The sequence below is a fragment of the Vulpes vulpes genome, chromosome 1 (assembly GCF_048418805.1).
Source record: "Vulpes vulpes isolate BD-2025 chromosome 1, VulVul3, whole genome shotgun sequence".
NCBI lineage: Eukaryota > Metazoa > Chordata > Mammalia > Carnivora > Canidae > Vulpes > Vulpes vulpes.
This window is the reverse complement of record NC_132780.1, coordinates 33,190,407-33,216,991: the sequence shown is the minus strand read 5'-3', so window position 1 is coordinate 33,216,991 and position 26,585 is coordinate 33,190,407. Positions and strand designations below refer to the sequence as shown.

The following is a 26,585-nucleotide window of genomic DNA, read 5'->3' as shown; positions in this document are numbered from 1 at the left end:
CAGGTGCTTGAGAGCTCAGCCAGTGTGGTGTTTGGCACCACACAGCCAGTGTGGCACTATGTGTTTTTGGAACAGCTGGAGCTGGCTGAAGGTAGACAAAGGGGCAGTTTATGAATGAGGTTTTCTTGTGGAGAAATGAAGCGAGGAAGTTAACAAGACATGGACTCTAGGCAGGCTCACATTCAGGTCGGACAAGGATATTTTACATAAAAATCAGGTTTTCACTTCCCTGCATCACTAAGAGCTATGGACAACTGACACATCCAGTGGACAACTTACCCCTTTTTAAATGCTTTCTCTGTGTGTGTGTGTGTGCATGTGTGTGTTTAGAAAAGTGCACAGATGTGCCCCTTTTAAACAAAAAGTTGAAATGTAATACATAAATTCATTAATAACAGATTGTTCTTGGCCATCTTACTCTCCCAGGCTGAAATTTCCCTGGGGTGAACTTGCTACCTCACCATACAGAAGGGCAAAATTTCAAGGGAGAGAAAGTGAGGAGAGAAGAGTTATACTTGCCTGATCAAAGCACTACATTTAAAAATGTCTTTGAAGGAAGAACACTGGTGACATCAAAGGAATATTGACTTGCAGGAGCCCGATAAAGAGTGTTGACTGATACAAGGATGAAGAGCTATTTATGTGAACCAAAGCCTCTCATCTCAGAAGCCAGTGTGTGCTGATCTTTTCGGGAAGAACTAGAACTAGTACGTGGCCCAGGAAGTACCTTGCCTTTCACAGGACGGTCCCGCAGACCCCTTTCCTGCAGCAGCATGGAGACTCAGCACTGGATGTCAAATGAATAAAATAAAGCCCTGTTAAAATCAAACGGGTTTTCCCCTTCAAAAGTGTTTCCAGTTGCCGGAGTTGAAAGCTTCTGGGAGGAAGACAAGATCACGTTTGACAGGTGCACAGCAAGCTGGGAAACCTGCCACAGATTGTTCTGAATAGTTTCCTAAACTTTGTAACATTTTCCCAGAGCCAGGAAACTCTCAAACTCTCAAACTCTGCAACTCAGTTTGTCACCAGATTCCAGAAGTTTCTTTCTCTCTCTCTTTTTAAAGATTTTATTTATTCATGAGAGACATAGAGTGGCAGAGACACAGGCAGAGGGAGAAGCAGGGGGGAGAAGCAGGCTCCCTGCGGGGAGCCCAACGTGGGACTTGATCCCAGGACCCCAGGATCATGACATGAGCCAAAGGCAGACGCTCAGCCACCGAGCCACCCAGATACCCTAGAAGTTTCTCCCAGGCTTTAGAGCCTCAACTCCCTTTCATAAGCTACTAGGGTTTGCTGTCCTGTCTCCTTTGGTTTGGGTGTTGACAAGACTGCTCTATTTTACAGGATCATCCATGTGACTGACACACCGGCATCTACAACTGGATCCCCACTGGCCAAACTCACAGCCTTTCCAGAGCCATCTTCAAAGGCAGAGCTGCCACCATCATACCCTCCTGAGGCCACTTCCCCTTCCTGCTGCAGCTCTCTTCTCTGGTTTCCCAGGACTCCCAGTGGGGAGGAGATAGCCCTTAGGGGACACTTCCTTCTTTCTTCTGCCTCCCCTCAGATATTTTGTAAATCCTTCTGTTTGGGAACCTCCACAGATCTTACCTCTAGATTTCTGGTCAACCACAAAATCAAAGGCAGGTTGGTTCTTTTCACACGGAAGCAGAAAACCCTAATACATCAGACATAGCATCATTCCATTTCATAAGCTCAAGGACTTCAGCTTCCATTAAGTTCAACTGTTGTACATTTCTATGTGTGACAAGCTACTTAAAATGAAAGCTGGTTAGACACAGAACAACCACCACACCTCAGGGAATACTTGAGTTGTCTAACTTTAGGTGATCTTTTAGGAGGAAAAGGAAGAGGAGTTTGCTCAGGGCCAAGGAAGACATTTTCAGCCATCCACTTCCATTCTCTTTGTAGAAATTTTCACAATGTTCCATTTGGTTTGAAGTGAGGGTTAAAACAAATGCTGGTTTGATAATCCTGTCACCTCTGTGGTTGATGAGAATTCTTGAAAGCCGCTCACATAGGAGCCAAGAGCACATCTCGGGCCTCATCACCCTCCCACAACATGTGAAAAACAATCTTTGAAAAACAGTCAACTCCACCATGACCATCACATTTCTCAGAACATAGTTTTGCTTTTAAGTTGATAGTATTTCACACGTACGCCAGTTGGTAACAGTTGGGAAGTGTTAATGGGCTTGTTTACACTTTTCATTAAACTTTTAAAATTAAGTGTTTGAGTTACTGATTTTATTTTGTGTTCCTCAGTCATTGGTACTGTTTTCCTCTCTCTTGCCTCATCCAAATCCAGTTCTCTACTTTGATAAAATCCTTTCTCCTATAGTACCTTCTCTACCAGCTCCTACTCAGAGTGGGAAAACCAGTCACTGGGCACTTTCAGCCCATTTTGTTTGAATCCGTATTGGTACTTAATGTTTTCATTCCAGCAGATGTTTTTTATCTAGACTACAGAGAACACACTGGTAGGGGAGCCTGCATTTGTAGTCAGAGACACCTGACCCAACATGTGAGCTCTGGGGACCTGGGAGTTGTCACCTGTCCCGAGTCTCTGCTTCTTTATCTTGGAAAGGAAATCATGCCACTCACATCACAGGGCCATTCTGAGGATTGATGAATGCCCACCTGTAATGTCAAGCACTGTTCTGGCTCAGAGCAAGTCCACAATAAATGTCAACTGAACCAACATACAGACACAATGAACCTTGAGAATGTGTCTTTACTGTCCAGGAAATCACGTGATAAGTATCGTACTGTGTATGTCTAGTTTGTGATTATATATTATGTATGAAGTGTTCTAAATGCTAAGCTACTTTGGTATTTACAGGTTCTATCTAAGATGGAACCCTGCCTCCACCAGAAACTGGAAAGTCTGGTTTTGCAAAGTACTGAGAGTTACTTGTCTGGCTCAACTTGAAGTATCCCCGAGTTGGTAGAAGGTCAAGAACACAGAAAAATATTTTGACTTCTGTAGCCTCCCTGAAACTCTCTTGTCCTGACACATTGTCCCTTCTCTTCCTGCTTGCCATCACCCACCTGCACCAGTGCTGAACGGCAGCCACCAGCAAGTGCCTAGACAAACGTCAGCCCCCTTGCAGGATTGATGAACAGCTGAGTCACAGGCTTAAACAGGGACACCAGGCACCACTACACTGTTATTTCTAGAACTTTCCCTAAAGACTAACGTTGACCTAAGTGCTACAGTTCCTATTCTCCTGGGGAGTGGATTTTAGTAGGCTCACAAGGTTAAATGTTAACCACATACCTGAGTAATTACAAAATAATTTAGAAATATCAATGGCTATAATGTAGACTTAGATGAAGTCCTATGAGCATTCAAAGTCTCCTAGAAAGGCTTAGGACTAGAAACACATGGCCAATTCCTGTACCTTAGGCCTCTCCTTCAGAACCCCTATCGATTGCATTAAGTCCTATGAACACATGATCAGTCATTCGACTTAACTCTTTTTTTTTTTTAAAGATTTATTTATTTATTTATGATAGAGATAGACACACAGAGAGAGAGAGAGGCAGAGACACAGGAAGAGGGAGAAGCAGGCTCCATGCTGGGAGCCCGATGTGGGAATCGATCCAGGGACTCCAGGATCATGCCCTGGGCCAAAGGCAAGCGCTAAACCGCTGAGCCACTCAGGGATCCCTCGACTTAACTCTTAAGTTTTTCTGTTTCATTTGTCACCGAAATCCTATATTTCCCCCAAATCCTTCCCTATTGGGTATATCTTTTGCTTCACTGGAACATATACTCAAGTCATTTTTATTTTTTATTTTTTAAAGATTTTATTTATTTATTCATGATAGAGAGAGAGAGAGAGAGAGAGAGAGAGAGGCAGAGACACAGGCAGAGAGAGAAGCAGCTCCATGCCGGGAGCCCGACGCGGGACTCGATCCCGGGACTCCAGAATCACGCCCTGGGCCAAGGGCAGGCGCTAAACCGCTGAGCCACCCAGGGATCCCCTCAAGTCATTTTTAAACAAGAGACTTAAATACACATCTGTCAGAAGAGCTAAAACAAAAAATTCCAATGACAGCAAAAGCCAGTGAGGATGAAAAGAAATTAGATCACTCAACCTGCTGTTGGTGGGAATGTAAAGTTGTACAGCCACTCTGGAAAAGAGTATGGCAGCTCCTTACGAGACCGAATTTCTACCAAAGAAATGCATTATGCTTATATAAAAACTTGCAGGCAAATGTTCATAGCCTTATTTGTAACAGTGAAACACTAGAGAAAAGCCACATGTTTTCCAGCAGATGAACAGTTCGACAGTGGCATATCTGTACCACAATATCTCATGCAGCAATAATAAGGGGCAAGTACTGATGTGTTCATTCACTTGGATGGACCGCAAGTGCATCATGCAGAGTGAAGAAAGCCAATCTCAGAACAAAGCCTGTCTCACTTCATTTATATGGCATTCTTTTTTTAAAAAAAGATTTTATTTATTTATTCATGAGAGACACAGAGAGAGGCAGAGACATAGGCAGAGGGAATAGCAGGCTCCTTTTGTGGTGTCTGATGTGGGACTCAATCCTAGGACTCTGCGATCACGACCTAGCTCAACCACTGAGCCACCCAGATGCCCCTATATGGCATTCTTGACATGACAAAATTAAAGAGAAAGAATGCAGACTGGTGATTGCGAGGCTTTGGGGAAGAGCTGGGAGGGGGCAGGTGGCTCTGGTTATATATAAAAGAGTAGCATGAGGGATCTTTATGAAGCAAACTGCTCCATACTTGATGGTGGTAGTGAAGTCAATCTCTATACGTAAAGAACTGCATAAAACCACAGACATGTATGCCCACGCAGAGACACAAATGAGTGCGTATGAAATTGGCAAAATCTGGAAAAGGTCAGTGGACAGTAACAATGTCAGTCTCCTGATTTTGATATTATGCTGAGGTCATACAAGATGTAACCACTGTGGAAACTTGGTGAAGATAAAAGATCTCTCTGTATTATTTTTACCAACTACATGTGAATGTCTAATTATCTCAAAATAAGAACTTTTGTCAGAGGATTTCTAAGTAGACAACTTTTTCAAAGTCCTTGAGAACGTGATAATGTCTTTTTCAAACAAGGAAATCTACTTGGTTAGGCAGAGACATCTATGTCCAAAATTATTTCTCTCAGACTAGAGTGTGGAAGGGACCATTCTACTATTTCCCAGGAACCTTTATGATTCTTTCCAGCTCAAACAATCTTTGATTCTAGGAGCTGGTTTTATTTATGTGTTTGCCGACTTTGACTTTGCTGTTTATATTGCCATGGTATCAAAATAATAGTAAGCATACAGAGTGCAAGTCGTAATCTGAAACAATGGAGCAAATGAAATATACCATGGGATTAGAGTGTTTGTAAAACAATTTGAAAGACAGTGAGTTTATCTATGCCTTTTTTGGGTAAGTAATCTTTCTCTCTCCCTCTCTCTCTTTTTTTTAAGATTTATTGTATTTTTAGAGAGTGCACACACACAAGTGAGGGGAGGGGCAGAAGGAGAGGAGAGAGTGAATTCCAAGCAGACTCCCTGTTGAGCGTGTAGCCCTACATGAGGCTTGATCCCAGGACCCTGAGATTATGACCTGAGCTGAAACCAAGAGTTGGAGGCTTAACAGACTGTGTCACCCAGGTGCCCCAGCAAGTAATCTTTCAAGGTAAAGATACAGAGATGTGGAGTCGATATTCCTGCACTTAACAGAAATGCGATCTGAAGCACTGTTTCCTCTTTAATGGTAACTGGGAATGATCACTTATATGCAACCAGTATAAAAAAGAAAGAATACAACTGTCTCAACTAAGTGCAAGAAATTAATGTTGAACAAAATTATAGCTAAGGGGTAAGCAGTAGCCAGAATGCTAAATTAAGTAGTACAGAAAATCATCTACTTGGTGCCCCATACAAGCATGCCCAGAGCTGAGAAGAATCTGATCTACACGTTTAGAGCTTGCTGTACATAGTCAGAAAGACCCCACTCTGCACATTAAAAAGTCTCAGTATTCTTACGACTGGTTTCATTAAATTCTGAGAACCTATTAATATTTATGGTGACAGACATTTGTGGAAAAAAGAAAATTCGTTCCACACTATTTAAAAATTAATAACTGCTGTGCAACAAAAAAAAATGATAATAAATGTAAAATAAGTCATTTGGGTCTTTAATTACCAGGACTGTGCCTGGTAGGACTCCCACTTGAAGGAATAAGAAATATTTGGATTATAAACACAAGTTCTCACTAATCTACTTTACCGCGATGTCATTTCCCCAGAGTTATCAATAAATATTGTAAGATGTAATAATTTATCAAATTAGTTAAGTGATTGGGGACCTTTTAAATTTTTCACAGGTAAGTTATATCAGAGAAGAAATAATTATAGTAAATTAAAAATGAATATCAAAATAGCTCCTAACCATTCTTCCAAAATTAATGCATAAATTTCAATTCAAAAGTTTTTTTTTTTTTACATAATCTTGTAATATGTACTGAGTATATACAATAAGCCAGGTACTGTACTCGGCAGGGAAGTATAAGGAAGGAGCTTTGGCCTTTGAGATATTTACAGATTTAGCTAGGGAGACAACACAAATGTCGAAAGGAGACACAGGTCAGTATTAAGTCAAGTCAAGTCTAATGACTTCTACAGTACTGCTTCTATGGGAAAACAACTGAAAGATAAATATACTTTCATTACACAAATGGCTTAACATGGGGACAATCGGTACTGTTTTTCAAAATAATCCCGAGTGATTCAAAACGGAGATCATCTGCTTTATTATGTTCTCAATGCCAATCTGGCAGGCAAAGGCAGTGAAAGCAGATACTTCCTCCAAAACAGGCAGAACTCAGAAATCAGCTAGATACACAGAAGTTCCCAAGATAGATTTTTTCTTGGAGATACAATCTAAACGTGTCTCTCTTTGTCATCAGATGGTTTATGGTGCTTATTCCTTGGTTCAAATACATATTACAATAAACATTTACTAAGCACCAGGCAATGCAGATACAGTGACAGATGAATGTTGGATTCTCAAATTCAAGGACCCGCATGTGAATAAATAAAAGAGCATGCTAAATCCCACAAAGGAGGTAAAGCCAGGGCGTGTGGGGAGCCACAGCATGATGGTCCCAGAGGGATGTGATGCCGGGTGGTTCCCAGAGGAGCAGGTGAGGGCAAGGTGAAGAAGAGAGGGGAAGAACAGCCCAGCAGAGCAAGCCATGCAGGAAAAGGCCGTAGTCCGGGTGCCTGGGTGGCTCAGCAGTTGAGCATCTGTCTTTGGCTCAGGGCGTGATCCCTGAGTTCTGGGATTGAGTCCTGCATAGGGGTCCCCACAGGGAGCCTGCTTCTCCCTCTGCCTCTGTCTCTGCCTCCCTTCTCTGTGTGTCTCATGAATAAACGAATAAAATCTTAAAAAAAAAAAAAAGGCCAAAATCTTCACAGGCTGGGCTTAGGAGCTTGGAAAGGCTGGAGAAAGAAGATGCTCTGGACAGAGGCAAGAGAAGGCTGAAAAAGAAGCTGGAGGAGCATCTGGAGAAGGTAGCAGGGGCCACAGCAGGAAAGATCTTAGTGTCCCAAGCTAGGAAGAGTGGGCTTGGTTCACAGGCAGTGGGGAGTCTCACTTAGAGGATCTTAAGGACCTGGCGGTCTTCTGATCAGAGGATCACTTTGGTGGAAGCCTTGGGCATAGGTTGGAAGACAATGATATTAAAGATGAGTAAAGAGATTATTGCAGAACCTCCAGTAATGAATCATCAGGGTCTTAATAAAGGCAGTGGCTGTGCATATGGAGCAGAGCAGAACTCTGATCCGAGGGTTACTTAGGTGGCTGACTGGATGGGGCATGGTAGCTTCCAGAGGATAAAGAATTGCCTCTCAGCTTGTCTGTCACATGGGGATGGTCTGAATAAATCCTCCTTCCTGTTTTTGACAGCAACAAGTAACCAATGAAGTCCTGGCAGGACTCTGATCACGGCTCTTACCCTGGGTCAAGGTCACTTACGGGTGTTAGAAGGCTGCCACGGCAGGCAGAGAGTGAGGCCCAGGAAGCGGAAATGCTTCCAGAAAGGGGACCCTGTTATTTACTTGTTCCCAGACACTGCCAACAGGGAACAGCATCGTGGAGACCGGGGAGAGGCCAGGGTCTGGGTCCCTGCTTTTGGAAAGAGCCTTTGTTTGAATTGTATGGGAAGTAGGCTCAGCAGGTTTGAAAGATAAAGTACGTTCCGTTTTCCAGGAGAGTTGCAAGCGGCTACGCTGCTCTGTGGGGGAGTTGGCCCAGGATGGACCATCCCAGGGGGCAGGCTTCTAGATAGACCAGGGCCCAAGCTCAGGCTGGGGAAGTCGGGGAAAGCAGAGTGAGGCTGCCCCAGGGATCCTGGGAGATAATGGCTCACAGATCAGGCCATTTTGGACACAAGAGTCCAGAAGCAGCAGCTCTGTCAGGGACTGAGGGAAGCAGACTGTTGGGAGCTCGGTGGAATGTCCACCAGCCACACTGGGTCAATGAGCCATGCAGCTGTCTTCCTGCCAGGGAACTGGGATCCTGCAGTCTGAGAAGTCAAGCCCCCAAAATGAAAGAAGTGGAATGGGCAGGAAGCAAGAGGTCAGGAGGCTTATCAGAACTGCCTGGGAACAGAAACATGCCTCTACCGCTTTGCCTGCCTGAAGAACTCTTCTTCAAAACCAAGCCATGATGTCACCCACTCTGATGTGCATACAGTCTTAGAATATTATTATTATTTTTTTAAATTTTTATTTATTTATGATAGTCACAGAGAGAGAGAGAGAGAGAGAGAGAGAGAGAGAGGCAGAGACACAGGGAGAGGGAGAAGCAGGCTCCATGCACCGGGAGCCCGACGTGGGATTCGATCCCGGGTCTCCAGGATCGCGCCCTGGGCCAAAGGCAGGCGCCAAACTGCTGCGCCACCCAGGGATCCCCCAGCCTTAGAATATTATCATGGCACTTGACACACTGTATGACAACTGATTACACACAGAGGTCATTCACCCCATGTTAGCAGACAGAAGGCCCGCAGCACATGTCCGATAAGTGAATGAAAGGATGTATCCTAAAACAGGCCTAGTTCACCTTTCTGTGGCCAGGCTGCTGACAGGGTCAGGCGGTTCCCACTGACTGGTGTGGGTCTAGAGTCTGAGCAGTACCACCTCACTGAGACAGAGGACTGAGAGCCACAAGGGTCCTGGTGCTTCGGCACTGGTGCCAGCCCGGGGGTGACCCCACATCCTCCCTGCATCTCGACCTCGGCCTGCACTAAAGCACGGTTCTACAAAGTGAGGGAGACATCAGGCCAAGAGATGCTTCCAGTAAGGGCAACCACATGTCCTGTTCTAGGCATCCAGGGTGCTGGCTCTTTAGAGGATGCTCTGGGGAGAGAGAGTGGATCGCTGCCTGACTGTAGGATGGGGCCCCGCACCTGAGATGAGGTGGATGGGGGTGTAATGAGTTCCAGGGGATACAGGAATTGTGGGGTGGATGGGCATTTTTCCAGGGAGACAGTTCGCAGCTCTCATCAGTTTTGCAAAGAGTCCCATGACTGTGAAACACGAAGAACCACCATTCTGAAAATGTGCCTGAGTTCCTCAAGGCAGCTCTGCTTAGAGAACTAGCTGCTGACTACAGATCACAAAGGCCTTGGTCATGGTCAAGGGATTTGGGCTCCCTCCCACCCCAATGAGGCATTTATGTGCTCCCACACCACCCTGAGAAAAGCCTATTTAAAGATGAATGTTGTGCGTAATTTAAAGAAATTTCATGGTCTGTATTTGGGTCAAGATCAAATGCAGCGAGTCAGAGGGAGTTAGCTTTAGGACCTCAGTACTGACCTTCCTTAAAAGAAGTCTTCCAAAAAAAAAAAGAAAAAAAAGAAAAAATCTCCAGGGTCTCATTCCTGACGAAGAGTACATGTTTGACCTTGTTCCATCAATATGGGACTCAGGAAACACTAATAAACAGACAAATCTGGTGCTATAGCTCTTTTACATTTGACTGCCCCCACCATTTTTTTTTCTGGCACCAGAGCCTGTGTTTTTAAAAGACAGAAAAAAATAAAAAAATGACTTTCCATATTAAAGATGCAAGCAGCGCGCGTGCGCGCGCGCACACACACACACACACACACACACACACACAAAGAGAAACCAAATCTAAAACTGGACTGGCTTGTACTAAACTCTGGGGAATCAAGAGTCACTTTTCACCCACATCCTGTAAGGGCAGAAAAAAGCACAGGAAAAGGTTTCTACTAAAATGCGTGTGTGTTTTGTTTTTTCTTTTTTAAAGAAAAACATGAATCATTCATATCCACCCAGATATCTGAATAGCACAGCTGGACATTTTTTTTTTGTTTGCTTCGTTCCCACTGTTCTTCCCCTGACTTCTGAAAAGATAATTTTAAAAGAAAAAAAAAAATCCTTACAGTGAACCTTTACATTGCAATTGTTAAGAGCACGTACTTTGGACCCAAACAGGTCTGAGCTTTGCCACTGACTTGCTAATAAGTAATGCTGGGCAGGTTCCTTCACCTCTTTAAGAGCCTCATTATCCCCCAATTTAAAATGCGAATATGAACAACACATACTTCAGATGGGTGCTGAGAAAATTAAATGAAATGTACATTAAAAAAAATATATCAGGCTTGCCTGGCATGTGAGATATTAGGAATAGGAGCTGTGAAATAACATCTCTATCAATGCAACAAACCATGCCAATGACACACTTAGTGCATTCTCATGCACACCATAACATGTAGAAAGAAAAGACCCATAAAAAGAACTGTGTTTCGCATCAAGGGTTTGTACCTCCTTCTCATCTACACCAATGCAGGTCAGCTGTCCCAGCCTACTAAGGTCCAGAAAGCCACAGTACGTGCTAAAAGCCACATGCCTCATACTTCCCAGGAACCAGATCCTAACCACCCTGACCAGGTTGGGGCTCAACGTCAGTGAATCTCCACTATGTCCAGCTTAGCTGGGAACTAGATGGTTCTCCCAAGTGCACCTGGGCCACAAAATGCTATTTCTGAGAATTTGTTCATCACATAATCAGCGTTCTTCAGAAGCCATAGAGCTCCATTTTCATCTTTCTCTCCAAGGGAACTTTTATCTACTTTCTGTAAACTCACCGTATTGGAAAAATCTTTCCCAGGTTCTGGGTCTTATTATTTGAATACTAAGAATTGCAGGCTGGGGTTGGAGGGGGGGTGTCTAGGAATTCCTCCTAACTTGGGACAGCCACTCTGGCTAAGTTTGCATATATTATGGCCTTTGCTTTGTCAAGCTCCGATCTGATCTCCCAAAATAGTTTAGGCAAATGTACTGCTTGCCTCTTGCTTCTGCTACCACACTGAGTATCTGGGGATCTTCTTATCAATTCTTTCAACTTCTCTCCCTTGGCTGGAATCTTAACTTGTGAAAAGGTTTGTATATGGCTTTTCTAGCTAATCACTGCATTAAACCTAAACCTTTCTTTTCCCTCCACTTTAACCACAGGAGAGGATGAGAAGAAAAAAAAACCCAAATTCTTGTTTCATTTGACCAAAGAAAGCAGACTTAGTTTTTTTAGTAAAATCCACGGGTATCCCAGATAGTTCCCTTATCATCCACCAATTCCTTCAACATTAAGGAAGCTCGGATGGGTTCCAGGACTGTCAACGATGGGATTCCACATGTCCATTCTGGACATTCCTTCTCGAGGTTACAATATCACAGATGCCTTTCCAAAGGCAATGACAGTAATGCCATTTCCTTACCCGGCAGTCTCTCTGAAGTGTTTTCATGAGCGCGTTGTATGTTTCTGTGTCAAAGTATAACCCTTCGTGCATGTCTTGCAGGAAATCTAAGTCCTTAAACGTGGGGTTGGATTTTTCTCTCTCCTTTCGGGATGCTCTTCGCTTATAAGTGGAGCCTTTCAGGTCATAAGTGAAGTGCATTCTCATGGAGCGCGGTAAGACATTGTTCATTACCACAATCCTGATATTAATGCCCCCTGATTGCATACAATACAGTCCATAAAATTTTGGCAAAAGGGTCCTTGGATTCTGGTTTAAATTCTAAAAAAGAGAAAAAGGAAACAAACCTGTTAATTCTCCTATTTTCACAAAATAATAGTGTTAAATATGTGTTTTCATCTAATATGATAATTAAAAATGAAGTGTGATTATCTTTATTCATGGCCATTACTAAAGTATCACTCTTTTGGATCTGGTTCTTAAGTTGGCTCATTGGAATAGCACTTTCATTGTTCTAAACCCACAGCACTAAAAGTTGCTGAACTGAAAACAGAGAGTCCCAAGTAAGATTCAACTAACCAGGCAAAGAATTGATTAGTGCCATGCGAGACTCTGATCTAAGGGGACTGCAAAGAAAATTAACTGCTGGGGTGAAAGAGATGAGCATTTAAAATTTTTATAGCCTCTGAAAAAGTGTCTTCCAAAATGGGCAGACCAATTTACAATCACACTTTGTAAGATCATGTATTTCTTGTCACCCTTCATCCGTGATGTGTAGTATCGGGCTTTAAGATCTTTGTTAGCATGACTTGTTTAAAAAAAAAAAAAAAAGGAAACTCATTTTTTAAAAAATCGGAGTACCACTGATTATTAGAGAAATGTCACATTTTGCATGTATTTTTAGCCATTTCAGAGATAATTCTGTGTTATTATCCTCTGTGTTAATATCCTCTTAAAGAAAAACCCTTGTTTTTCTGTAGGCTTTTGTTATTGTTGGAATTCTCGATATCCTCTGGATATTTGTCATTTTCCTATTCTCTGTGGGGTATTTTTTTTTTTCAGTATGTTGTCCTTTTGAATATACAAATAAAAAATACATGCCTATCTTTGTTTCAATTTAAAGCAGGAGAGAAGTTAAAAAGTTTGCTGGAGGTAAGTAAGCCTTTAACATTATGAAAAGTTTCTCTACTTTCCACTATCCTCCCAATTTCTGGCTTTTACTACTGTTCCCACTTTTTATCATTCTAGAAGTATTCTATCGGCTTACATTAATTTTGTGACTGGTGTTTTTTCTGTTATACAGATGTTTTTGCCTTTTGATGTAGTCACATTTATGTCCTTTCTGTGCTTTTTGCTTCCTGTTTAGCAAAGCTTCCTATACCCCCAAGGTTATCAATTTCTTCCATTTTTCTTCAAAGTTTTTAACAGTTTTGGTCATTACTTCATATGGAATTATTTTTTGTGTGTGAAAGATCTGAAATACGGTATTGTCTGAATTCACTTATTTGTCTAGCACTGTACTAATTCTTTAATATATTAATATCTTTGTTTTTTAAAATGATTTTATTTATTCATGAGAGACACACAGAGAGAGGCAGAGACACAAGCAGAGGGAGAAACAGGCTCCATGTGGGGAGCCCGATGAGGGACTCCATCCTAGGACCCCAGGATCACGACCTGAGCTGAAGGCAGATGCTCAACCACTGAGCCACCCAGGGGCCTCTATATTAATATCTTAAATATTAGTATACGTTTATAGATTTTTGGTATATGTTACAGCAGGCTCACCATTTTAATTCTTTATCAAAAATGTTTTGTCTAATTCTACAACTGTTTGTTTTTTTAAACGCTCTTAAAATGATACTTGTTTTCACTTTCTTTTGTTTGTTTTGTTTTCACTTTCAAATGAATCCATTCAGGGAAAAATCCTACCAGGCATTTATTTTATTTATTTTTTAAACACAGACTTAGTTCACATTAATTTTCTCCTATAAAGTATGTGGTGGCTACAGCAGCCTGGTCCTCTTTACAGACTCTGGTGTGGGTTGTGACAAGATGGTTAGTGAATTCCTGAGAGGGAAATTTGGTGAACAGTCTGTTTCCTGAGGTAAGGGGGAGACAGCTGTAGGTCTTGGGAATGGCGTCCAAAGTGGCCTTGGCAAAGCTGCCCAGGGTGGCAGTGTGGTCCCTGGCCGAGGGGGAGCAGTTGCCAATGCATCAACATAGTCTACAAAAACCTCATCCTTCAGAAATGTCCGCAGGAAAAAGCCAATGATCTCAGATTCCTTCATGGGTAGGGAGAAGAAATAGATCTCCTCCAGGACTTGATCTTCATGTTCTTCAACAGATGGCCCAGCTCGGTGATGGGGATCCACTCCTTGTCCTCGCAGGACCAGTGTCATCTGACATTTAGTATTTTCTTGGAGAAGAAGCCCTAATAGCATTTTGATTATAGTTAGATCAGATTTATGAAACGATTTGGGAGAACTGGCATCTTTATAATACTGAGTTCAGGAACAATGTGTGTCTCATTATTTCAGAACTTATTTTATGTCCTTCAACAACAATTTGTAGTTTCTTTCGTATTGTTCTCATATATTTGTTTTTATAGACTCAAGTATTTTAGAGTTCTTATTACAAAAATTCTCTTGGGGTTATTGCTCACACATTATTGTACTTCCTTTGTTTTTTTTTTTTTAAGATTTTATTTATTTAATCATGAGAGACACACAGAGAGAAAGAGGCAGGGACGTAGGCAGAGGGAGAAGCAAGCTCCATGCAGGGAGCCTGATGTGGGACTCGATCCCAGGACTCCAGGATTACGCCCTGGGCCGAAGGCAGTGCTAAACCGGTGAGCCACCCGGCCTGCCCTATTGTACTTCCTATAACTTGCATTCCCTAACAGAATGATAGTAAGTCTTCATTCATTTGTATCTTTATTCTTTTAATAATGTTCAGTGTAAGTTATTGTCATCGCAAATAGGATCTCATTTTCTCCCTTCTATTCTCCTACTCTAGATGATCTACATAATGGAATACCAGGGATCATGTAGATGCATCTCATATCCTGCAAATCTGCTGGACTGTCATTACCTCTAGAAGCTGTTGGTTAATTTTCTTAAAGTTTTGCTCATTTTTAATTGTATCATTCACAAGAGAAGAGTGTTTTACTTTGCTATTTCTTTTTGTACTCAAAAAGTTATTGGTAGAAATTCTTACAAATACATCAAAAAGGACCACTGATTGAGGGGCATCCTTATCTTTTTCTATTATTTCCAACAAAAGGGCTCTTGTTCTCCATGAGGTATTTTGCAATTCTTGGAGACTCATAAATAAATGCATAATATGTGTGTGTGTTCATGTATTTATTTATGTTAAAACTTCCCTGCCAATTGAAAGAATTTTAAGCAGGAGAAGATGTTGACTTTGAATGCCTTTGTTTCTACTCAACATTTATTTGGATTACCACACCATGTTCATATTTTTTCTTTTTGACTGGATAAATCATATTATTTGTTATACTAGCTTACATGATTGGGATAAACCACTTGTTCAGCTAAGTTTTAAAATTTCATTTAATTTTAATTTCAAATTAATAGCTGCATATAGCTAATGACTACCATATTGGACCATGCAGTTCTAGAACAAGAGACTAATCTATCTAAGCTTAGAACTATACACATTTAAGATTTACTCATTTAGCAGATTAGTAAAGTGCAATGACAGTTTGATGTCAATTTTACATTATTTAAAAATGTGTGTATGAATAGAATACATCAGAAGGGACATACAATGAAATTAGTAATATGTATCTTTGGGCAAAGAATTTTATTTGGCTGCATTTTTCTTTGTTTTCTGGGTGTTCTGTTTTCCAACCATAAAGTAGACAACATGCTCTAAAAAATATTTCCCAGTTTTGTTCAGGATCAAACCTCGTAAATCTGTGCATGCTATCCACTGAGATTTTTATTTAGATTCCTGATCCCTATATTTATATGTGTGACTAATCTCCAGCAGATTTTGGAATTAAATAATATTTTTACAGCTGTGTTTCACATATAGCTTAGCACTCAATGAATGCTAAGAATTCATATCATGACTATGTACCGGGTGCATAAGAGCCTGGTAATGCACTGCTTCCTTTATCTTACACCTCATATTCTTTCTTTGTTACAACAGCTATTTAAGAAAGGTATTTCTCTGCTTTTAAAGATTGGTCAGACTAAAGCTCAGAGGTTATATTGCTTACTTATGGTCACACAGTTTGCTGATGGCTGAGCTGGGATTTGAATCCAGAACTGTGTGAGTGAAACATGCTCTACTAACAGTCCTACCTTATGTTGTAAAATCTATTCAACAACGGTCATGGTATAATCCAAATGCAAAACAAAGCTCACCTAAGAGAAAGAAACATGCTGCAGGGTCACTGTAAAAAAGCATAGGGGCAAAAAACTTACGGAAAGTAATTAAATCTCAAGCAGGAGTTTCAGTTATGGATGGTTACTTACCATGTAATAGCCTGGCAGTAGCTTCTGAAGGAATTCAGCTTCTTTATGCTGAACGGTTTTGATGATAAATTCATCATCACTAGTCACAAAAAACAAGGATCCACTGGCTCCAGGGTTAGACAGCTCTATTAGAGGTTCACTGCAGATGGAATACTACAAGAGTAAATAAATTAACAATTAAAAATACACTACTAGGTATTTATCCAAAGGATACAAACATAGTGATTCGAAGGGGCACCTGCACCCCACTGTTTATGACAGCCATGTCCACAGCAGCCAAACTATGAAAAGAGCCTGGATGTCCATCAACAGATGAGTAGATAAAGAAGATGTGGTGGATATTTATATATAAAATGGAATACTACCCAGCCATCAAAAAGAATAAAATCTTGCCATCTGCAACAATGTGGATGGAACTAGAGGGTATGATGCAAAGTGAAATAAGTCAATCAGAGAGAGACAAATACCCTATGATTTATTTCACTCATATGTGGAATTTAAGAAACAAAACAGATGAATATAGAGGAAGGAAAAAATAAAGTAAGATGAAGATGGAGAGGGAGGCAAACCATAAGAGATGCTGAACTCTAAGAAACAAACTGAAGGTTGCTGGAGGGGAGGTGGGTGGTGGGGATTGGGTGACTGGGTGATATGTGACTGATGAATCACTGAATTCTACCCTGAAATAAATGCGCTATATGTTAAACTGAATTTTAAATAAAAAAATTTTTAAAGATAAAAAAATACATTTACTGTACATGATGCTTGCAAGGAGGAAAAACACAGGATTACACATTTTGATCATTCTGAAACAGGACGTTCTCTGCCATGAGCTTTCAATGGAGGGTTCACGTATACTAAGAGGGCCCTTTGAGATTTCTAAGAATTTAATCAATCCTTTTAACCTAATATTTTATGAGAAACAGAAATGCCTTCCCCTTCCATCACCCTCCCTCCCATGTCATATGACAGAACCAATCATCACATCTGTTCAATGAAATAATGCAAACACTGCTGTGATCTATGGCGCTCTGTTTCCAGCAAGTGCCCCTAACATAACAACTGAAGGTATGACTCACACTGTGTATTTGTCAGGTCAACACCAATACCTATTGTCTTCTCACTATTTACTTTCCCATAAGATGTCATCTGCGCATGGTTTCAATCAGGAGATGACTCTTAACAGCTGTAGCTCCAGCTCAGATCACTTTCAAAGGCTCCAGACATGTACGCCTGACTTTTAAATAGATATCTCTATCTGGTTACATCACAAGCACTTCACGTGTAACAAGTTCAGAATCAAATTCATTTCAGGGCTATGGTCAGCCCATATGATGCTTTTGCAGTAACTAGAAAGAGTTACTCTTTCTTCTGGCAGATGTAGCTCTGGGTCAGATACAAGGCTGATGAGATGAAGGGCTGGATTCCAGTCTCTACTTCAGCTTAGCCAGGTATTCTTGGGCAGTGCACACCCTGCACAACCATACATGGTGACTCTAGATCACCTGCTTCCCATCAATCTCTATCTTCTTCCTCTTTTCCCTATCTTAGAGAATGGAAACATTATTTCTTTTGTTCCCAAACCAGAAACTCGGGCATCACCCTTGATGCCTCCCATTTCCTCACCTTTCACATCCAGACTATTGTTATATCTACTCCCTTCATGCCATCTCTTTTGCTCATATGCTAAGTTCACTGATTTCATGTCATGCCTTCATTACTATGGAAGACTCCACCTTGCTTCAACTATCCACTCTTGACTTATCTCGTGCATTTTCCACCAGGAAACAGAAGATCGATCTTTTCTTTTTTCTCTTTCCTTCTTTTCAAGATTTTATTTATTCATTTGACAGGGAGAGAGAGAGAAAGAGAGAGAGAGGAGAGCGTACACAACTGCACATGAGCTAAGGAGAGAGAGAAGCAGACTCCCTGCTGAGCAGGGAGCCCAATGTGGGGCTCGATCCCATGACCCTGGGATTATGACTTGAGCTGAAGGCAGATGCTTAACCAATTGCCACCCAGGTGCCCCTGGAGATCTTTCTAAAACACCAATCTGATCATATCCTCCAATGCCTTCACATCTTTCAGTGGTTTCTACCATCTGGTTAGAAGATTAACACCCAGATTTCCTACCAGAGCCATCAAGGCCATGAGTGGCCCAGCCCTGCTCTCCAGCCTTCTCCTTCATCACTTCCTCCCTTAATATCGAGCTCTACTCACAGAAAGCTACTTCCCCTTTTCTCAAATGTGTGAGACTCTCAGTGCCTGGGATTCTACATTTTCCTCTACTGAAAACCACCTCTCTTCCGGCTTCATCAGGCTGGCTACACCTCATTCATGTATGCATTTAACACTGAGAAAACTTCTCTTGAGCATCTGTAATGTTCCAGGTACTCATGAAAGCTTGGACCCTAGCAGGAGAAAACAGGCAGGAAATAAATTGTACACCGGACCGTGATGAGTGCTATGGAGACGATGGGGCATGGAAAGGGGCTGGAGTGCCAGCAGTGCCTGAGGGCTGGTTTGTGATGAATTTTCAGTAGTGCTGGTCACTGGAAACCACGCTGGGAAGGGGGCATCTGAGCAGAGGCCTGTGGCTGGCTGGGGGAGGAGAGAGCAGATGCGATGGTCTTGAGGCCTGGGGAGTTCAAGGCATGGCCAGGGGACCAGTGGCTGGAGCAGAGTGAGTCAGCAGAGCTGAGAGAATGAAGCCAAAAGAGCAGGTGCATAGGGCAGCACAGGCCACTGCAGGGCTGTGACTTTTTCTCTAAGGGAGATGAAAGCTGGAGGGAGATCTGGAGTGGAGGACAGCTCCCGTCTGCTATGCCAAGTAGCCACCGTTGCACAGTGGGGAAGTTGCTCTGTGACTTTGGCTTTCAGTGTCTGCTGGGCAGCACTTACTCCGGAAAACTGGTCCCGTGAGTCTAGATCATCTGCTTCCTGGCAATGGATGTTCTCATCAGGGAACCTCCGATGCTGGCTTCTTATTCCAAGTCCCCATCAGACTGCAGAACTCGGTGAGGGCACAGACTACCTGTATCTTACGCCGTGGTACCCTGCACGATCTGTGCCTTGTACACTGTAGGCTTTAAACAATGTTTTGTCTCACAAGTGGCTGCATGCTACCACCAAGTGAAGAAGGGCTATCAATCTCCCCGAAAATGCCCCAGACCCAGCAGCAAAGTCAGTTTTGGGTTATGGAGCTCTGTGTTTATCAACTAACAACCCCCTTTTCTAACTAGAGAAACACTGAGAACATAGCAAAAGGTCAGGACCCAGGGTGTGTGATCAGATCAGCCTCGGCGAGTGGCTAAAGCAGGCATGTAAAGAATTATATTCCGAAGGTGGAAGCATCCAAGACATCCCCCCCAAGGCTTTTTTTAGCTGGGGTTCTGAAAAGTTAAGTCTCCAGCACCGAAAAATATGAAAGGAGGGGAGTAGGAAGTGGGGGGAAAGAGGAAGGAGAAGGGAGAAAGTGGGAGAGAAACAACAAAAAGGCAGTTTCCAGATGTCGACTTTAAATTATCTTGCTTTGGCAGCACACGGATCAGGGAATCAGAATGCTCTGAGCAAAGAAAGAAGCAACTGTGTGCCGCCTTTCTCAAAGTCATGGCAACTTCCGTCTTCCACTTCTCTTTCCTGCTGGCTCGCCTCTCAATGAGCAGCGTCAGAGCCTCAGCCGTTGTGGGTGACTTAGAGGTTAGGAAGCAAAACAAACACTGCCCCACGGCCGCAAACAGGATGCGTGAGAGCCCGCGGAAGCAGACAGTGCCTTCTCTGCTGTGCGTGCAGGATCTGGGTGGAAAGCTCATCAGTGGGATGGGCACAGGCCTTGGAATCACCTTTTTTTGTGGTTTTTCAAAGGCTTATTTATTTATTTGAGAGAGAGAGAGAGAGAGAGAGAAATAGGGGGTGAGGGGCAGAGGGAGAATATTCAGCAGACTCCACGCTGAGCACAGAGCCGGAGGTGGGGCTCGATCCCAGGACCCTAAGATCATGCCCTGAGCTGAGATCAAGAGTCTGACACCTAACCCACTGTACTACCTAGGCACCTCTGGAACCACCCTTTTTTTTTTTTTTTTTTTTTTTAAAAAAAAAAAAAAGCATGCCTCTACCAGTGGCCACTTATGTGAGTGACCTGGATTAAGTACCTGGGCATTCCAGAGCCCAAGGAGCCTCATCTCTAAAACAAAGCTAATAACAGCTCCATGAAAGCAGCTGGAAGTTTCTAAAGTGGATGCTTTCAAAACCTCTGGCAATGGGTGACCACTTAGCGACTGCTGTTCCTCGTCCTCTCTGTGTGACCGTATGTAGGGGAGTGGGGCAGACAGCGTGCAGTACACACCTTTACACCTTTCAGGTGAGGAAGAGCTGGCTGTGCCTTGGGACGTACTGAGGGGTTCAGCCCAACTCCAGCGACCAGAGGGCTCCCCAAAGACACACTCGGACGTTGTTAGTGAGTCAAGAAAAAAAGCCACGTCTTTTGTATATTTAGGAATTTGAGACACCAGAAAATAAAGGTGTTGACACCCTAAGGTCTTATGAAGAGGGAAGGCAGGCCCCGCTCAGGCTCTTGTGGAATCCTGATTCTTTCTATTATGGGCTTTGAATTCCTGGCACAGAACCTTCTTACGGATAGGAGTCAATGTTGTGAAAGTCCAACAACAACACAGAATGCAGAAATTAGAGGCTGCAAATAGAGAAATTAGGGGGTGATTCAGGAAGAGCTGTCTAGAGAAAACTGGATTCAGACCTGAACATCTGCTTCCAATTAAAGTCTCAAATTCTTCTATAAGCAGTGACATTATATGGGAAGTATTTCATTGGTTACTTGTCAAAGCGTCCTATATAAATTTATAAATGAACGTGCATGGAAAAAAATTGTTTTGACACTTCTTAATAACCCGGTGCGGGGAGGGTCACTGCTGGCAGAGCACCAGTGTGCTGCCAACTGGCGCTACGATACCGACCAGGAACACTATCGTTATTACCTGTAATTCTGTGGTTTTGCACCCTAGAACTTTGTTGCCATGCTCTGTGCTAAGCGACCTTCTCTGAGAAGTTGCTGTGGATGAGCAAATAAAGAGGCAAGATGGGAACATCTGAATTAGCCTCAATCAACAAAGCCCCCCATGTACACTTGCGTCTTGTGCACCTTCCTGGGGGCCCTGCCTTCCGCATAAGCTGCTGCAATGCGTTCGTTCTCTCCCTTCCATTTCCTGCAGGGCCTCCCCACAACCCCCACTGGAAAGGCCCCCAAGTACAACTCAGCTGGGCCCTGCCAAGGCAAATGAACAACGTAAACTTTCTCGGTACCCTGGAGATCATTCTTCCTGCCATTTCTTCCCCTTGATAGTGTGAAATAGTCACCCCTGTTCTCTCTTGGGGGCTGTGAGTCTAGAAGGATGTCCTATGAATCACCCTGGATTCTGGAGCACTTGGGCACCTGGGGCAGAAGGAAGTCAAACCAAAGGCTTGCTGCCCAAGCAGAGATGGGCAAAAATGCTCTGGGTCCCTTGGCCTTCCCTTGGGAGGCATTTATTTTGGAACAAATAAGGAAGGAGGTGCAGTCATGCCACTGTGCTGCGCATACACAAGCGCCTCACAATCCAAATTATGCATGTTCCAACATGAAATTTGCAATCGGCATGCGGGTGGTGAATCTTAATGGTACTGAGAACATAAACAGAATAATTCAGGCTAAAATCCAGACACAAGAGCACAAGACTAAGTAGAAATGCACACATACCACAGGGATCCAATATTAAACCTCTCTGTGGAGTCACCAATCACTATATAATGTTACCCTCTCCCCCCTTTTAGATCCGTAGATCTTCACAGATTTGGGTTTGATGAGCCCCATTCAGACAGATGCCAGGATGGATGTACTCTTCGCTTTGAATGGTCCTTTTTTTCCTTCACACAGTTTATTTTAATTTATATATATATATATATATATATTTTAAGGGAGGTCTTACTTGATTCTCCTGTGATTTGGGCTTAACTCTCCCAGAAAATGCTTTGTTAGGGGTGTTTGGCTCCTTGGGCTTAGATGCTTCAGAATGGATCATCACAGCTCATAGTCTGATGGCTGAGGGCGTGTTATGCTGAGATCACATTTAATGAGCAGTCTGAGGCACAGTGGCCAGGAAGTCAGCTGGTGAACAGAATAACACACAGGGGGACAGCTGGGGGGATCCCTGTTCTGGTCTGTGATGGGCTCTGCACTCATCAATGTGGATAACCTTGGGTACCTCTCTGACCCCAGCTTTAGGCTGCTCATCTACAATGAATGGTTGGGCTAGAAAGTCAGGGTTTTACCTAATTCTGGGAAGCATGTCATGTCAGGTAAAAAACACTTTCCTCATCTGCCACACTTCACATCACTGGCTGGGGTCTTCACATTGAGTGGTATGGAGATGAACTTCCACTTCTGGGCTGGGGGTGTCCCCAGTGGGTGTCTCAGATGCAGGGTGTGGAGGTGGCAGTAACCACTGGGGACCTGGCAGCCATGTTCAGCTACAGGGCCTTTTTCTGTTTCTTGTAGATCCCAGACACGGGGCCAGTTATAGGGAAATGGAAAATGAAATCAAACAAAAGCACTCTGACCTACCTGGTCCTATCTTTTTCTCCCTATGTCCCCCACTAAGTTTTTATTATGGAAAATTTCAAAACTACATAAAAGTAAACAGAATTGTGTGATTAACATCCATATGCCTCTCTTCCAGCTTCAACAATGATCAACTTCCAGCCAACGTTGTTTCTGCTACAACTCTGCCTGCTTCCCTCAGATTCTTTCCAGGCAAATCCCAGACATCAACTCATTTCACTCATAGATACTTTGGCGTGTGTTTCAAAAAGACAATGACTCCCATTGAACCATAATACCATCAGGCCACCAAAAATCAAATTCCTCAACATAATCAAATATGTAATTGCTCTTTAAATTTAACCAATTTCCTATAATTAAAAAAAAAAAAAACACTTGTATAATCTGGCTCTGTCTTTCTAACTTCCTGACCCAAACCTTCCCCTCCTGCCATGTTGGTCCATCCATCCAAAGTGCTTCTAAACATGTAATGCATTTGCATCTGTGGTCCCATAGTCCTAAAACCAATCTTCTCCCCTGAATATGCTTCCCTTCTTTTCCACCTCATCAAATCGCTTCTAATTTTTCAGTCACAGTGAAACCATTTCACATCCATAAGAAGCCCCCCTCATCCTCTGTGTAACAGAGAGAGATCCCCTCCCTTCTTCAAAATCCTTGGGCATTTACTGTTGTACTGTAGTCTCTTTATTTACTGCCTGGTAGAGCTGGTGATTCTCCCACACAAACAAATCATCATTCTAAGTTCTCTGAGTGTCATGACTTACAATTTTCGAGCCTCCCTCTGATTAGTAGCCAAGTATTTTTGTTACAGTAAGTGTCCAAAGTACCTCATCAATTAACTTACCTTTTGCCAGCTACATGAAGGAAGACTTTTGCTCTGAAAAGCCATCACCTTAGTCCCCTGTGCTCCTTTGTAAATACTCTAATCTCATGACGGAAGTAACTCTTGCCAATTTAAACTCTCATTAGGAGACTGTATAAGCTGTGTGTGTGGTTGATCAGGAAAAGGCCTTCCCCCAAGAAAGCAATTTTGTGAGACAGAATGAGTGCAAGAGTGGGCTTCTCAGCCTGCAGCTCAATGATCACAGGAGGGTGAAGGGTGAAGGGCAGACAGGAAGACGTGTCATCACACTAACTGGATCTGTGCTATGAAGTACAAGTATATGGCATCTTAGTGGCTAAAAACAGCTCAAGGAAATTCAGTAGCAGAATCCACTAATTTCTAATGTGTGGCAGGAGATCAGAGCACAGTATGGTTTTCAATAAAGTATCAAGACCCCACTGAGTTCCCCAAGCACATTTCCCAAATGACAGTGATGCTCAATGATCACAGAATGGTTAGAAACCAAAGAATTTTCTCTAGTACATTTCCACACCCACCCACGTCCCCTCCCCCAGATGTGCAGCTTTGTGTACTGGAGAAGCAGGTGAGGGTAGGTTGGAAGTGCTGGGTAGAGACACCCGACATCTCAGAGGGGCATAAGGCAGAAAGCTACCTGAAGGTACATCCTAGGGCAGCAAGATGCCAGGAGTTTACTACTCAGTTCCCACTGCTCTGTGCAGACTTGTTAACGTGCTTTGAGGAACCAGTATCATCTCATCGGGCAGAAGTCATAGGAGTTTCTCAGGGCCCAACTAAAGAAGTTAGGGGGGCAGTGAGGGATGGGGAAAGTAGGTATGGGGATTAAGATATATACCTGTTGTGATGAGCATCAAGTGATGTATTAAACTGCTCATTCACTATATTGTACCCCTAAAACTCACAGAACACTATGTTAACTGGAGTTTAAAAAAAACTTAAAAAAAAAAAAAGAGAAGAGGTTCCACACATGGGTTTTCATCAGCACAGAATAGAATCAGCTTTGAATTTTATCATGTACATCTTAACCTAAATTATAAAATGCAGTTTAAATACTCTTTGTTCCAAGTGATAAATGTTGCCATATTTCCTCTGCAAAGCTTTATTCCAGGATCTGGCTTGAGTCTTATTAAGATCATTCAGAATGGGGGGAACAATAAATATTTGATGGCATCCTTCCTACAGCTTCTTGAAAACCAATTTTGAAGAGCCCCAGGGTGTTAACAGTGATCAAATTACGAAATAAACCATTTTCCTCTTGAAACAAAAAGGAAGTTCCTGGCTCCCTGAACAGGAATAAGGTAACAATCTGAGGTCACATCAGACTACCTCACAAAAGGCTGTTGTGTTCGTCCTGCCACGTGCCAGAAAGATGGAGAGAAAAGACAATTCCAAGGATAAAATAGGCCCTTGCACCAAATGAAAAGACATTTAAAGAGAGCTTGCATCAGGAGATGTTGAGAACAAAACTCCCTAGCATCTAGGAAAAGGCATTCAAGCTGTAGGTCAAGGTGAAACTGGCCGTAGGCCAAGGCAGGTTTGAGACAAATGGTATAAATAAGGCAATTAAAATAGGAAGGCTTTCAAATAGAATCCAATCAGCAAAATTCACAGGAGTATTTAGAACTAATTATAATATATCTGTTGGAATAATGATCTAGAGTAGCAACCAATCCCACAATTATTTAAATATCAATTACCATAGCAGATTTTGTAGCTATCAGTAAATGCAGCAGAGCCTAATCACATTTTCTGAAGCTAAATTTATCATCATTATGAAACTTGGACCTTTTACTATGCTCCAGAGCTTTATAAAATAAGAGACACAAGCCACTTGTCACTGTTGCTATGAGACAAATGTTTATATCACACGTTTCTGGAGAAGGAAGGAAAATTTACAGGTTCTTACCAAGTAATCATCAGGCTTGATACCAAAAAGTTCTCTGAAATATCGGAATGCTAGTGGAGCATACGTCTTAAATCTGAAGTCTGGGTAATGATGTGCTGGGGTCAGATTGCTCCCTTCACTGCAGTTAAAAAAAAAAAAAAAACAGCAAGAGAGAGAGAGAGAGATAGAGAGAGAGAGAGAACATTATTAGCAAAGACAATTTAGACTTCAAATACTAGCTCTATGGGTCCTGAGCCAATTTCCCTGCTAGGAAAACATACCCCAATTGTGGGTCTCTCTGAGCTCATGTCACAAAGGGCAATGGCCATCAGGTAAAACCAGATGCTAACTCAGAGGGGGCCACTCCAAGCAGGCATTCCCTACCAATCACATTCCCTACCAATCACAGTGGGTCTCCAGCCTGAAAACTCTTCATCATCCATCTGTGCCTGTGATTTTCCATCTTTCCCAGTGAACTCACAGTTGTAATACTTTAGATACAAGATCCAGGGCTTAGTGCATGGAATAATTTGAAAAATGCATATTCTTTTTGGCCACGAATATTGGCTAAACATTTCAAAGTGGAAGTGAAATAATTTTAAAAATATGTCACTAGCAAAATCATCAAACCAGAAAGAGAGGAGTCCTGAATCTGAACTCTTTCTTACATCCATATTTATAGGAAAAGAGACCTTAAATATTTTAGGGATTTTAAAATTGTATTTCCATTCCCAGATACATCATTATCTTTTTCTCTCCCTCTCCCGGGTTCATCTTTAAAAATTTTTGTGCAATATTGATGACACATGAAAAGTATGAAGAAATAAACCAGTGACTACTCATGGAGCCAAAATGCTGCTTATGAAATAAAATATTATCTATTTAGTTGAATTGCCTTCTCTACTTTTTATTGATCATAAAA

At 42.4% G+C, this 26,585-nt stretch overlaps 1 protein-coding gene across 2 annotated transcripts in view; it reads right to left on the bottom strand.

Moving 5' to 3' along the window:
* The window catches only part of PIP5K1B (phosphatidylinositol-4-phosphate 5-kinase type 1 beta), a 296,745-nt gene that overhangs the window by 96,959 nt on the left and 173,201 nt on the right, over positions 1-26,585 (bottom strand). For both annotated transcript variants that reach the window (XM_026001576.2, XM_072762266.1), the window contains exons 5-7: positions 25,685-25,802; positions 16,307-16,459; positions 11,820-12,119 (exon numbers count right to left, since the gene is read on the bottom strand). In XM_026001576.2, coding sequence (XP_025857361.1) covers positions 11,820-12,119; positions 16,307-16,459; positions 25,685-25,802 — 571 coding nt within the window. The remainder of the gene's footprint in view (positions 1-11,819; positions 12,120-16,306; positions 16,460-25,684; positions 25,803-26,585) is intronic.